This window comes from Saccopteryx bilineata, chromosome 11 (assembly GCF_036850765.1).
Source record: "Saccopteryx bilineata isolate mSacBil1 chromosome 11, mSacBil1_pri_phased_curated, whole genome shotgun sequence".
NCBI lineage: Eukaryota > Metazoa > Chordata > Mammalia > Chiroptera > Emballonuridae > Saccopteryx > Saccopteryx bilineata.
This window is the reverse complement of record NC_089500.1, coordinates 21,922,537-21,938,103: the sequence shown is the minus strand read 5'-3', so window position 1 is coordinate 21,938,103 and position 15,567 is coordinate 21,922,537. Positions and strand designations below refer to the sequence as shown.

Here is a 15,567-nt window from a genome sequence, read left to right as displayed (position 1 = left end):
GCTTGAGTCACTTTCACTCTCCAAGTTAGGCTTCTTAATCTTTTCTAGACAGGTCAACTTCAACTACCTTAACGTCTACCTAGTGCATAGGAAACGTCTTGCATCTTTTAACCGTCAAACTCTTAAGGGGCAGGCCATTCCCACTCTGCCCTTTCTCCATTCTACTGATGCAGGAGCAGCTCCAGCTGATGAAAGTCAGGTACCAACTTTCTTGTACCAGTTTATTTATGACTCAAACCTTAACACACACATCAAACTGAGAAGTCCCCTACAAAGCCCCTCAATTTGGATAAGGGAAAGGGGAAATGTCATATCACATACCAATCATACTAATCAGTTCTCATATGGGACTCCTGCACAAACTTTGTATTTTATTTATATGGTCTAGAGGTGAGTGATGAGTAAAATGTCTCACACAGGTCTCAGTAAATCCTTTCAGCAAGTCCTATATAAATGGGACAGCACCTCAATTTTGAAAGTAGGTTACTTGCAAGCAATCGTTCTCAGATTTGGGGTCTCTGAATGAATACCAGAAGAGTTTCTCGTTTTAACATTCTGTTACAGTGTTATGCCCAGGTAGGAAATAAGCAGGTCATAGCAGCCTGATGTCCCTGCTGCAACAACTAAGAGGAAAAAGATAACGAAGGCAATAGAGAGCTACACAGTAATGAGATCCAGATGAACTGAGACACCAGAAGAAAAGAACTCTTTCTAGGTGAACTGACAACTGCCTGCCATTTCCTTCCCTGAGGTCATTTGCAAATTCCAGGTTCAAACTTGGTCTGGGAAGAGAAATTCTGTTGAATAAAATGACGGAATAGAACTTCTGACAGTCACAACTGTCCTCACTCCAAGATGTCTGCCAGATTTTAAAGTTGCAAAGCAAAAGCACACTGAAGACCAGACTAAACTATGGAAATGGTAGAAGTGAATCTCTCAGTATTTGAAGACGTAGGTGATGGAGATCTGCCAGGGTTTCAACAGAAATCCCATGAGAGCCCTATTCACATAAAAGGGATGAGCTACTGGTAGACTAAATCAAATTAAAAGAGCATCTGAACCCTAATCCAGCTCAATCCCTAATTAGATCAAGGTGATCTACCTGACAGAAAAAGTCAAACACTTTGGAGAAAGCTTTATTTGCAGCATCTATTAATTCTCTTACATGCAATATATGGTATATACATGAGTGATAACAACAACAAAAAACAAAACAAAAATAAAACACAGAATGAACAGATAATAAAAGAAACATTTAAAATACCTATTATAACCTGGCCGGGCGGTGGTGTAGTGGATAAAGCGTCAGACTGGGATGTAGAGGACCCAGGTTCGAGACTCTGAGGTCGCCAGCTTGAGCGCGGGCTCATCTGGTTTGAGCAGGACTTGCCAGCTTGAGCCCAAGGTCGCTGGCTCGAGCAAGGGGTCACTCGGTCTGCTGTAGCCCCCGGTCAAGCACATATGAGAAAACAATCAATGAACAACTAGGATGCTGCAATGAGGAACTGATGCTTCTCGTCTCTTTCCCTTCCTGTCTGTCCCTCTCTCTGTCTCTGTCACCAAAAAATAAAAAACCTTATAATAGGTATTTTATTTTACTTTTTAATATATTTTAATAATATATTTTTTATTTTTTATATATTTATAATATATATTAAAGAAAATTCAGGAAAATAGAATAAATGGAGAATTTCAACAGATATTTAAAATCTATAATGAATGAACATACTAAAATTGAAATATATATTTGAAATTAAGAAATTAACAGATGTGTTTAAGAGCTGACTGGACACAGCACAAAATAGGACCACTAAACTTAAGTCAATAGAAAATATACAAACTGAAAGAGAAAAAAAAATGAACAGCGCATACGAGAGATGTGGTATACATGTATTTTAGGCCAAACATGAGAGAAGATTTAAGGCAACATTGCAGGATATACTAATCTGGCGTTTTATTATTTTCCATCTCCACAGCCCCTGTGTGGTACTGTCTGTTTCAGGTCCCTTAGATGGTGGTACACTTACTTGTATCATCAGTGGAGACCACAGAGACCTAGAAATACTCTATTACAAGAGAGAAAGGAGAAAGAGTAAACAGTATGGTTAAATGTCCCCAATAATTATGATCTTCCCAGAATATGGTTAGTCACGTAAGAATGGTCTGGGCAAGTTGGAATGGTTTCCAATAAAACTGGAAATAGACCAAGGATGCTAGGAAAACAAAAGATGGTTATAATTTTTTAAATGCCCATTATTTTAGCTAGGTTGGTAAATGAATTATTTAAAGCCAATACATTATATTAATGAGACAAGAAAAGTGGGGATACTGCTGCTTATTGCATTAGGTATTAACTGTTAAATTTATAGAGATTAATTAATCTGGGTATAAGTCATCAATTTTATAAAGGGACAAAAGTTCTACAGCAAGTGGACATTTTCAATTATAAGGTAAATAATAAACATGCCCTATCTCAGAATATATCATATACATAAAAAGGCTTTAAATACCAGGGTGCTGGAGCAGGAGATCCCTCAAAAAAATCTAACTATAAATGAAGGCACCAGATAAAGGTTATGGTTTCCAACAAAGTGTCTTTCAAATTATGTTTCACAAGACCCTAAAACTCATCTCAGGGGTGCTTTTAAAACTTCAACACAGAACATACAGGAAATGACAAACTGAATGATGAGACTGATAAAGATAGCTCTTACCCAGCATCTCAAAGTTCTAATATGCATTTATAAAAAGTTTTATTGCCTGACCACCTAGGTGGTGGTGCAGTGCATAGAGCATCAACACAGGATGCTGAGGATCCAGGTTCAAAACCCTTAAGTCGCTGGCTTGAGCATGAGATTGTGGACATGATCCCATGGTTGCTGGCTTGAGCAAGGGGTCACTGGCTCACTTGGAGCCCTCCAGTCAAGGCACATATGAGAAGCAATCAGCGAACAACTAACGTGCCGCAACGACGAGTTGATGGTTCTCATCTCTCTCCCTTCCTGTCTCTCTGTATCTCCCTCTCTCGTGCGTGCTTAAAAAAAGTTTCATTGCTCTGATTTTATAAATAAATGTTATATATTTGATTAAACTAAATTATAAACATTGCATAATGCAATGTTGCCTGGCAGATACATTTTCTAAGCAAAGACAGACAACACATTTAATGCCTAAATTTAATGTGAGTTCTCTTAGAAAAGCTGGAGACATAGGATATCCACGAATATTTCAAATAAACTATATTCATGGCTATACTGCTTTATAGCTTACAAACCTCACATTATTTCAAAAAACCCAAAAATTGCCTGACCAGTGGTGGCGCAGTAAATAGGTTGTGGACCTGGGACTCTGAGGACCCCACGTCTGAAACCTCGGGGATGCCCGCTTGCGTGAGGGCTCATAGCAATTTGAGCCCTAGATAAAACTGGGCAAAAACAAGACTCCAAGATGTCCTCAGACACATCCCTTTGATGAGGGGGATTAACATACACTAATGGCGTCTCACACCACTTGATAGTCTCACTTTCCTCACTGCAGCCAGATGCATTAATCTGATTTATGAGTCTTACCTAAGACTCTCCGATGAATCCACCCTCACCCAATCATATTCAAGTGCACTGTAAACTCCCCAGCCCAGCATGCTGTGGTTCCTATCTACCTATAGACTCACTCTTGCCATGTTTCACCTCCCACTTGTGTTCCACCTCCCACTTACCCAGGATCCAAGCTAACTTAGGACCCTTCACCAGTCCTCCCCTACCACCACACTCTCAATCCCACAGTGCTACTCTGGGTGAATCGGGTTTCTCCCGACTCAATTCCAGCTTTACGGCCCAGGCATCCATCTTCTTCCAGAAGGAAACTTTTAACAAGCCACAAAGTAGGCAAAGTTACCCTCTTTTGGACATAGCTCCTTGAGCAAACATCTTTCATAACACCTACTGCCCCTTATAAAATTATTTTTTAGTTTTTAAAAGTTTATTCCCCTTAATAGAAAGTAAGCAACTCAAGCACAGAAACTGTATTTTAACTGTAATAAGGAAGACATGCAGTGGCTATTTGACAAATGTTTACTGAAATGAAATGCTGGGCACTATGCAATGAAAAATTTATATATTAATAAAAAAAATGTAGCTTGACTTATTCTTAGCCAACTCATTAGCACATCCTATCAGTTCTACCTCTGAAACACATGCCGAATCCATCTTCAGGTGTCTGCACAGCCGCCATGCCAGTGCAGCCTGCAGCATCTCATCTAGGTTACTGTAGTAGTCAGATCCATCTCTCTCTCTCCCTCTCTCTCTTTCACACATACACACACACACACTCCCCACCACCATGTCTCCAGCAGCCAGAGGTCTTTGTAAAAGTAAATGTAAAAAATCCTTTAAAAGCAGATATAAATTTTAGAAATCCATTAAAATCCTCATTTGCTTTCTATTACATTTAGACAAAAAGTCAAACGCCTACAATGCCCTATATGATCTGACTCCTTCCAAGTTATGTACTCATTTTGCATTACTTCAACTCTATTGTGCTCCTTTAAAATCCTCTATTACAATAACCTATTTTTCCACCTCAGACTTGACACCAGCTCTTTCCTCTGCCTAGAAGACTCTAAATTAAGCTAGCCTGGTGCCTCTCAAAGTTTAACTTAAACATCACGGTCCAATCCAATGCAGCTTTATATCTCAGTCATGGTTCTCTTTGCACTCATTACCATCTCAAATTATATTAATTTGTCCACTTGTTTATTGTATACATCTATCCTTCATGAGGGCAGGAACTTGGTGTTTTTGCTCATCACTATATCCCTGCAGGTGCCTAGAAACAGTACAGTGCACACACCAGGCACTCATAAGCATTTGTAAAACAAATGAATAAACCAAAAAAATGACTCTTATTGGGGCCCTGGCCGGTTGGCTCAGCGGTAGAGCATCGGCCTAGCGTGCGGAGGACCCGGGTTCGATTCCCGGCCAGGGCACACAGGAGAAGCGCCCATTTGCTTCTCCACCCCTCCGCTGCGCCTTCCTCTCTGTCTCTCTCTTCCCCTCCCGCAGCCAAGGCTCCATTGGAGCAAAGATGGCCCGGGCGCTGGGGATGGCTCTGTGGCCTCTGCCTCAGGTGCTAGAGTGGCTCTGGTCGCAACATGGCGACGCCCAGGATGGGCAGAGCGTCGCCCCCTGGTGGGCGTGCTGGGTGGATCCCGGTCGGGCGCATGCGGGAGTCTGTCTGTCTCTCCCTGTTTCCAGCTTCAGAAAAATGCAAAAAAAAAAAAATGACTCTTATTTAAGATATACTTGAAACACACATGGTAAAAGAAACAGATAATTAATCTACAAAACAAGACAGCAAACATTCTACTAGTAGTATTTCCAAGTAGATAGGCTGGATCTTTTATCAACAAGCATCCAAAGCGTATTTCCAAAATTCACTGGAAATCACTAGAATGGTTTCATGTGCTATATATGTATATGCTAGCCCATGTGTATGACAATGCAAACAATCCTTTTATGCAGACATTCTCCAAAAACCCTGTAATGTACACAAAAAGGAATGAAACAATAACCACTTGCTACATTACTTAAAACAAAACAGTATTTCTGACAGTGGTACTTATCTATAAATGATTAAATTTACACTAATAAAACTCAAACTCTTAAGTAACAGGTCCTTCCAATACAAGAGGTAGTTTTCCAAGACACGTCTGACAACCAATAACATCTAAGAAGCTGCCTCGCATACTTTACACTTTCTTAGAAGTAATGCTACAACTCAAACAAAAAAAATATATATAATTCATCACGTTAGCAATCTCTTTTAACTTCTTACACACTTAAGTTTTAACCAAGATGGGAGAAAACTGTCTATTACTGCTGCACTAGTGATGACAAAGCACTGAATCTTTATTCAAATGTCATTCAATCACAGAAATCAGATAACATACAAGGAAGCATTTAGGCAACAAAGGCAAATGAAGACAGTGAAGATAAAACTTAATACAATGGAAGTATTTTATTTTGTTGGATTAAACCTCATTCACTGTTCAAGAAAATGACTTGAAAAATAAACAAGTCTAAAGAGTAAACAAAGTTAATACAACAAGCTAAAAACAGTTGTCTTATTTTTATAATACCTATTTACAGGTGACTTGAAAGTAAAATTTCAATAACTTTCCTTCAGATTCCTGTAAGCAATTTTCAACAGGATGACCATCAAATTTCTGATCTAACACCACCGAGTTGAAAGTAACAAAATTTCAATCAATTTCTTTCAGATTCCTGCAAGCAATTTTCAACAGGATGACCATCAAATTTCTAACACCATTGAGTTGAAAGTAACAAAATTTCAATCAATTTCCTTCAGATTCCTGCAAGCAATTTTCAACAGGATGACCATCAAATTTCTGATCTAACAAAAACTTACCTTGGTATGGTGACACATTTAGTATTACAATTTTGAGTGGTGATGGCTTTCTCAAGCTCATCTAATCGTCCTGTTTTCTTTAGCTTCTTCACCAAACTTTTAACTGCTTTCTCACACCATTTTTCTTCCTGTCCGTTCTGCTCTCCGCCACCTGCTCCTCCAGACCCACCAGCTGACTTCTTCCATCCCAGCAGCCTCTTCACAACTGGTGGAGTGAACGGCAGGATGGACGACATGTTCTTACCAAAGGCAGCAATCCACACTAAGAAAATATCCTCTTTTACCTAACCTACAAAAGACATGGAAAAGGTTATTTAGAGGCTATCAAAATCAAGTAATAATTTCAACATGGTACCAAAAACAAATTACAAAACGAGATAGAAATTCAAATTATAACTTTCACAACAGACTTTCAGGAGTTTTCTTCACGCATGAAAATATCTTTGCTAATTTAAAACTGTGGAAACAAACCCTTTTACAAAAAAGACAATGTTAAAAGTGGGTAAATACAATAATTTTGCAAGAAAAATCTTTATCAGCCTGACCAAGTGGTGGTACAGTGGATAAGAGAGTCAACCTGGGACACAGAGGACCCAGGTTTGAAAGCCTGAGGTCACTGGCTTGAGCATGTGTTGCCAGTTTGAGCGTGGGATCAAACACATGAACCAATGGTCTGTGGCTTGAGCCAAAAGGTCACTGGCTCGAGTTAGGGGTCACTGGCTCAGCTGGAGCCCCCTAGTCAAGGCATGTATGAGAAGTAATCAGTGAACAACTAAAGTGCTGCAACTATGAGTTGATGCTTCTCATCTCTCTCACTAAAGAAGAACAAAACAAACAAAAAAACTTTATCAATACTGGACTAGCTTATCACTATCAATACTACTTTAACTTCTAACAGTGTCAAACCTAAAATATTTTCACCAAAAAAAAGTTTCTCACTTTTTAGAACTTCAATCTAATTCTCAAAACACTTAACAAAAAAATTTTAAGCCAAATCTCCCCAAAGTTTTCAACTTTCATAACTACATAGTATCATAAAATATCTACAGTTGTAAGAAAGGAAAAGGATGAATCAAGTGTAAACAACAAAAGTAAAGAAATACAGGTAAATACAATCTGGAAAGAAAAGGTTTGCTTCACTTTTACATCCTTTGAGAAGATTTTTAATTAAGCTTCTTTTAAAATATATATATATTCATTTTTAACTAAGTAACAATGCATATAGACGGTATAGTCAAATATACAGGTACTTGGCTCTTCTCACATCTTTAAAATCTTTAAACTTTTACTTAATCGTGCTAATTATAACTCAATACAGTCGTCTCTTCCCCCCAAGACTCCACCTGCAATCTCACCTTCCGGGGTTTCAGTTATCCATGGTCAACCACCGTCCACAATTAGATGCACCATTCCAGAAATAAACAATTCATAAGTTTTAAGGTGCAAGCCATTCTCAGTAGCTAGCACTGCCCACTCCATCCCACCCAAGACGTGAATCATCCCTTTCTCCAGCATATCCATGATGTATCCTCTCCCTACCTGTTAGTGCCTTAACAGCTATCTCAGTTATTAGGTTGGTTATCAGAAGAAGACAGAAAGATCACATTAATATAACTTTTCTCATAACACACTTATAATTATTATATTACTGGTTACTGTTAATCACTCACTGTGTCTAATTTATAAATTAAACTTTATCATGGGTATGTATTAAAGAAAAAAAACCCAGTAATACATAGAGTGCAGTACTATGTGGTTTCAGGCATCCTCTGGGGGTCTTGGAATGTATTCCCCATGGATAAGAGGGGACTATTGTAATAGGCTTATAATGGTACCCTTTGAATATCAACTTTAGTTATTATCTATAATTTTTCTGTGGAAAATGAAGATTTATACCACAACCACTCATATTCCTCCAACCTTAAAGATAATTAACTCCCATTTGTAGTTCTGTACCTGATGAAATTGGCAGTAAACTACTACTTAATCATGTTTCCCTTTTTGTGCAATTCTTTCTTTTCCCCCGAGTTAATTATCTTAGGTTTTTATTTGCTTAGTTTTCTATGCATCTATCACAAATTCTTCCCACACTCTCTGCAAGCTCAATTAAATTTTAATGTTGATGGCTTTAATCTCAAAATAAAGGATCATTTACCACTTAAGGACAGAACTGGAATTAAGACTTCAGATGAAAAATGTTCATAAACCTACCTCTGAAAAATACTACAGAAAATCAACTGGAATGAAATAAATTCTATCAGGTATTTACCAGATTATATACTAAAAAATACTCCAGGAGAGGAATTACACTTCTAATCAGGTAGTAGAAAGTCACAATAGACCATCACTTTCACCCTAATAATCAAAACAAGCCAAATAAGCTACAAAATCATGTTTTTTTCTGAACCCATCAGAGAGTAAGAATGCAAAGTAACCTAGGTAAAACTAACTTTCAAAAAGTGTTGACACTGTCTGAGGAGAGCGTCCGAGTGTTGTGGAAAGCGGGGTTGAAGTAGTGTAAAACCATCCAGACTGCAGCCCTAGGTCCTGGGCGGGAGGTGCACCCACCAGCCTCGGAGTCGGCCCTGCCATCAGCTGTCCTATTGCTAACGAGGCCAGCACATCGCTGCAGTTTAAGTATATTGTAAATAAAGACAGAATCTGCAAAAAAAAAAAAAAAGTGTTGAGCCTTGATAGAAGAGAGGCCCACAGGTGGTCTCTTTCTTGGTGGAGTGGCTAAGAAGGAATAATCTCACCACAGATGAATGTAAGGAGAAATCAGCCCAATTTGAATAAATCTTAACAGCAACATGTAGGCTGACAAGACATATTATCAATAGAATTCCAAAAATTTCATAGAGCAAACCTGCACTACCCAATCACTCATTTCCAACAGGTCTTCACCAACTGCTTGAAAATATGTCAAAGGTTGTGGGACAGAGCTGGAAAGCTAAGAGATACCCTAAGAAACATTATGGTCATCCTCAAATGCAATAAATCTGTCTTCTGATGAGGAGAGGGGAGAAATGGGCAGAAGTAAAAAGAAAAAAAAAATGCCTGACCAGGCGGAGGCACAGTGGATAGAGCGTCGACTGGGATGCCGAGGACCCAGGTTCGAGACCCCGAGGTCGCCAGCTTGAGCGCGGGCTCATCTGGTTTGAGCAAAAGTTCACCAGTTTTGACCCAAGGTCGCTGGCTCGAGCAAGGGGTTAGTCTGCTGAAGGCCCATGGTCAAGGCCACATATGAGAAAGCAATTAATGAACAACTAAGGTGTCTCAATGCGCAACGAAAAAAACCTGATGATTGATGCTTCTCATCTCTCTCCGTTCCTGTCTGTCTGTCCCTCTCTCTCTCTCTGTTAAAAAAATAAATAAAATAAATAAATAAAAATAAATCACTCCAAAGAACTCTTGACATTCATTCCAGCTACCAAGGGTTGAGATCAGACAGAAGTTAAAAGAAACACTTCTTGATTGAATTGACTAGCCTTTCACACTCTCTGACAAGACAGGAAGAATCATCACTGATGAAAGGTTATCACCTGGAGCCTCCACAGTTAACTATAATGTCCAACATACAACAAAATAATAAAAAAATGTAACACTAATTTTAAAAGAAAAATAGGAGAACTATAAAAACAAACAAACAACAACAACAACAAACTACTTCTACCCAGATACGCTGGAGATTAAAACTGCGAAGGCAACGGTAAAGGTCTGCTGGAAAAAACCCTGGGGGAGGACTAAAGAACAAAAGAACTCCAAAATGATCAAGGAACAGACAGCTTGGCTTTAAAGCAGAGAAATCACCCACAGGTCAGAAAGCTTTTGGCTCAGATATAAAGCACAAAGAAATAACTGAAATTACAATCAGACAACAAATCTTGCACAAAGTCCCAATCATTCTCTCAAAACACTTAAAACCAAACTAAAGTTGCAACAAAACCCAGAACTATTTCAACTATTCTTCTTATTGACTTAGCCCCACTATCAGACTAACATACAGATGAACCGTTTTCTGGAAGTAAATAACCTGTACTTCAATCTGTACTGTTTTCATACAAATGTTTAGCATTCAATCAAAAATATAAGACAGGGAGTAGCAGACCACAGTCAAAAGATGAAATCATTAATATAATCAGATCAGAGAGGGTTCAGATGTTGGAATTACAAGACACAGACTTTAAAATAACTATGATAAAAACACTAAAAGATCTGATAGAAGAGAGACAGCATGCATTATGAAATGGAGAATTTCATCATAGATATTAAAGCTATGAAAAAAGATCAGAGGGAAATGTCAGAAATAAAAAAATATAGTATCAGAAACTAAAGATTATTAGATGGGTTTAATATCAGACATAAATGCGCAGCGAATCTGAAGGCCAAAGTACCTAAATTGAAATACAAAGAGAAAACAGTATGGAAATAAACCCTAAAACATCTAAGGCCAAATGTCAATTACAGTTAAATTGGGAGTACCAGAAGGAGATGAAAAAGAAAGTGAGGCAGAAAAAAATATATGAAGAAATAATGGCCAACAGCTTTCCAAAAATGATGGCCAATAACCCACAGGTGCAAAGGAAACATACTCATAGTCAATGTACTGAATATTAAAGGTAAAAGTAAAGACAAAGAGTGAGTGTCAGCTAGGATGACAGTTAAGAATCCCTGAAAGACAGACAGCAGGGGAATCTTCACTTACAAATGCTTCTCTCCAAGGGCCTTAACTACTAAATTCTCTTGACAAACACTGGCCTGGAGCAAGAGATGGAAGAGAGATCCTCATCCTTAGAGGCATCTCATTTAAAGCAAAGCCTTCAACCAGAAGGGGAAATGCAAGAAAGCCTCCTGTGCCCAAGGAGAAGAGTAGAGCAAAAGCTATGTACTGTTGGGGGTGGGAGAGGGGGTGCAGAATCTTCTTGTCCACTTCTCACACAGAAACGAGCATTCTCAGTGCAATACCAGTCCAGTGTTAGAAGGCATGAAAGACTGCCACCACCAGTCCCCAGACAAAGATGCACTGATATCGAGGAATGAGTAGAAGGAAAAGCTATCTGACATTGAAACAGGAGCAAGAAAATGGCTTGGGCCCAATACTCTAAGGAAAAGCTAAGGTCTACTACTACTAGATGCAAAAATCCTTAACAAAATGTTAGCAAATCACAGCCAGTAACATCCATGGAAAAGGTAATACATCATCACCAAGTGGGGTTTATTCTAAGGGGCAAAACTGGTTTAACATTAAAAATATCAAGTACCTCATTTGCAGTATAAAGGAGAAAGAAAATCCTTACCATTCTAACTGATGTCAAAAGCATCTGACAATGTTAATGTAATATCCCTGATTAAAAACTTTCAGCAAACTAGACAAAGAGGAAGAAGTTCTTCAACCTGAAAAAAGACATCTATGAAAAACCTAGAACAGTAACATATGATAAAACATTAAATACCATTCCCTTATGGTTTGGGAATAAAACAAGTATGTCTACTATCACCACTTCTATTCAATAATGAATGCACTGGATGATCTTAGCCAGTACATTAAAGCAAGAAAGGGAAACAAAAGGCATAAAGATTGGACAGAAAGAAGTATATTCTATAATGATTTTATTGTCTCCATGGAAGACTGCATACTCTCTAAAATAATAGTAAAACTAAATAGTGAATTCAGAGCAAAGTTTGAAGATAGAAGGTCACCACACCAAAATTAAGTCCATTTCTCCACACAAGCAAAAAATTGGAAAATGAAACTTTAAAAAACACCTGTTAGGCCCTGGCCGGTTGGCTCAGCGGTAGAGCGTAGGCCTAGCGTGCAGGGGACCTGGGTTCGATTCCCGGCCAGGGCACACAGAAGAAGCGCCCATTTGCTTCTCCACCCCTCCGCCGTGCTTTTCTGTCTCTCTCTTCCCTTCCCGCAGCCAAGGCTTCATTCGAGCAAAGATGGCCCGGGCGCTGGGGATGGACCTTGGCCTCTGCCCCAGGCGCTAGAGTGGCTCTGGTCGCAACACGCCCAGGATGGGCAGAGCATCGCCCCCTGGTGGGCAGAGCGTCGCCCATGGTGGGCGGGCGTGCCGGGTGGATCCCGGTTGGGCGCATGTGGGAGTCTGTCTGACTGTCTCTCCCTGTTTCCAGCTTCAGAAAAATGAAAAGTAAAAAAAAAAAAAAAAGAAAGAAGACTGAAACGAAGACCATATTTATAGCCTAGAAGACTCAATAGTGTTTAAACATCCATTCTTCCTAGTTTGATACATAAATTCAATGTAATCCCTATCAAAATTTCAGCAGGATTAAAAAAAAGAAAAAAATGGATAAACTGATACTAAAATTACTATGGAAATAAAAATATCTAAACAAACCAAATCTGAAAAAGGAAAAAAGGATATTGGAGAGCTTACACCACCTTATTTCAAGACTTACTAAAACACCTTAGTAATCAAGAGTATACAGTGGGCATATGAAAATAGGTAAAACAGAAGAGAGTCTAGAACTAGACCCATACCGATAGTCAATTCATTTTTCACCAAGACACCAAGCCAATCTACTTTTCAACAATATGAAAAATAATAAGCTCCAATCATTATCTTTTACCATCCTAAATGGGAAAGCAGAACCTTAAGCTCTAAAATGGAAACACAAAAAGATACCATTAAAAAAATAAGTAGGCAAGTCACAGACTGGAGAAAAGTAGTGTATGTGTGTGTGCAGCTGACAAAGGACTACTACCTAGAATGTAACACACCTACAAGAAGAGAGAAAAAATGATTAACTCAGTTTTTAGTTTTTATTTTTTTTATTTTTTTAAGTGAGAGGAGGGAGACAGACACCTGCATGTACCCTGAGTAAACCCCATCTGGGGCTGATGCTCAAATTAACTTAGCTATCTTCAGTGCCAGGGGCTGACACTCAAACCAATCAAGCCACTGGCTATGAGAGAGGACAAAAAGAAGGGGAAGACGGAGGAGAAGAGGGAGGGGAAGAGAGGCAGACGGTTGCTTCTTATGTATGCCCTAACCAGGGACTGAACCCGAGATGTCCACACACCGGGCAGATGCTTTATCCACTTTGCCAACAGGCCAGAACTTGAACTCAATTTTAAAAAAGAAATAGGCAAAGAACAAATTATAGATATTTCATGAAAGGAAAAACAGAAATGGCCCTTAAGAGGTGTTTAATGTCAATGTTCTTCAGGAAAGTGCAAATTAAAACCACAATGCAATACCATTTCACAACATCTAGAATGACTTAAAAATATCCACAACCACCAAACCTGGTGAGGATGGAGTATGTTAGTTTTAACTATTGCTACCTTTACAAATTATCACAAATTCAGTGCCTTAAAACAACACAGATTTACCTAAATGAGTTTCAATGGATTAAAGAAAGTCAAGGTCCTCAGGACTGGTTCCTTCTGAAGAGTCTAAGGGGAGAATTCACCTCCTCAACTTTTTCAGCTTCTAGTCACCTCCTGTGTTCCTTGGCTTATGTCTCATTTCTTTCTATCCTCAAAGCACATCACTCCAGTCTCTAATTCCACTGTTATATTGTCTTCTCTAAAGTCTCTACTACCTCTTGCCATTACATTTACTGCTCATCCAGATATTCCATAATTTCCACATCTCAAGAATATAATCTATACATTATATTCAGACTACCACATGTTGATTTGAGTGTAAAATGGTACAATGCCTCTGGAAAACTGGCAAATTTCTAAATTTAAACATACACCTGCCCTACATGAGAATGATTCCACTCCTAGCTATATATTCAAGAATGAAAATTTATGTCCACAAAAAGAGACTTGTACCAGAAAGTTCACAGCAGCTATATTCATTACAGCTAAAACAGCCCTAATAACTGAAAAACAACCAACCAACCATGGTATTATTTATACAAAGGAATACAACATTGGATTAATCTCAAACCCATCATGCGGCCAGGGCCGGTTGGCTCAGTGGTAGAGTGTTGGCCTGGAGTGTAGGAGTCCCGGGTTCGATTCCCGGCTAGGGCACACAGGAGAAGCGCCCATCTGCTTCTTCGCCCCTCCCCCTCTCCTTCCTCTCTGTCTCTCTCTTCCCCTCCCGCAGCCAAGGCTCCATTGGAGCAAAGTTGGCCCGGGCGCTGAGGATGGCTCTATAGCCTCTGCCTCAGGTGCTAGAATGGCTCTGGTTTCAACAGAGCAACATCCTAGATGGGCAGAGCATCGCCCCCTGGTGGGCATGCCGGGTGGATCCCAGTTGGGCGCATGCAGGAGTCTGTCTGACTGCCTCCCTGTTTCCAACTTCGGAAAAAAAAAACAAACGAACGACTATCATGCTGGCAAAAGACACAAAAATACATACTGATTCTACATATGACTCCCAACAACAGAGGAAACTAATCAAGTGACAGAATTCAAAATGACTGCCTCAGGAAAGGAGAGAAGACACATTCAGAAATGCTTGGTCAGAGGCGTACAGTACCTTTTTGAGGTGATAAAACTATTTTCTATTTTTTTTTTGAGTAGTTACATGTGAGTATACAATTATAAAACTCACAAAACTGAATATTTAAAGTTTTGGCATTTTATCAAATGTAAATTACAATTTAAAAAAACAAAACAGTATCAGGACAAATACATTAAGAAGTTCCATAATTAGCAAAGTCAGATAATTTCTTTAAGAATTTTTCAAACCTTCAAAATGCCAATGCATACTATAAATTTCAGAGGGGAGGAAGTTGCAGTTGACTAAAGATGTAAGCCTAGGGGTGTGTGCCCACAACTTGCATGTAGCCTCTGCATGCAATTTAGGCAAATGTTTAGGAACAGGGCCTAGGGGGCTATAGGAAACTTTATTATCTGACATGATATCCAATCACAAACTTACGGGAGCATTGGTGGTAAGTCTGCTGTACTAAAGCTACAAATTTATTAAAATAAGAAATGTAAGTATAATTCTCAAAAAAGGACTATGAATTCTAGGAGGACCATTCTGAAAAATGGTCTTCCAACTAAAGATAGTAAGGCCTTGGTCTAGTTTTCTAGAAAATAATGGTCACAATCTAATTATAATTATATTCATTCCCCTCAAAAGGGAAACATAATTAAGATGTCCCCAACCTCAATCCAAGACTGCCCCAAGGGTCTTCCAGCAGAAGCAA

General features: G+C 39.0%; 1 protein-coding gene across 5 annotated transcripts in view; it reads right to left on the bottom strand.

Moving 5' to 3' along the window:
• Window positions 1-15,567, bottom strand: part of SMAD2 (SMAD family member 2) — an 84,515-nt gene that overhangs the window by 46,513 nt on the left and 22,435 nt on the right. For all 5 annotated transcript variants that reach the window (XM_066247486.1, XM_066247483.1, XM_066247485.1 and 2 more), the window contains one exon: window positions 6,427-6,715. In XM_066247486.1, coding sequence (XP_066103583.1) covers window positions 6,427-6,662 — 236 coding nt within the window. In that variant the 5' untranslated portion in view covers window positions 6,663-6,715. The remainder of the gene's footprint in view (window positions 1-6,426; window positions 6,716-15,567) is intronic.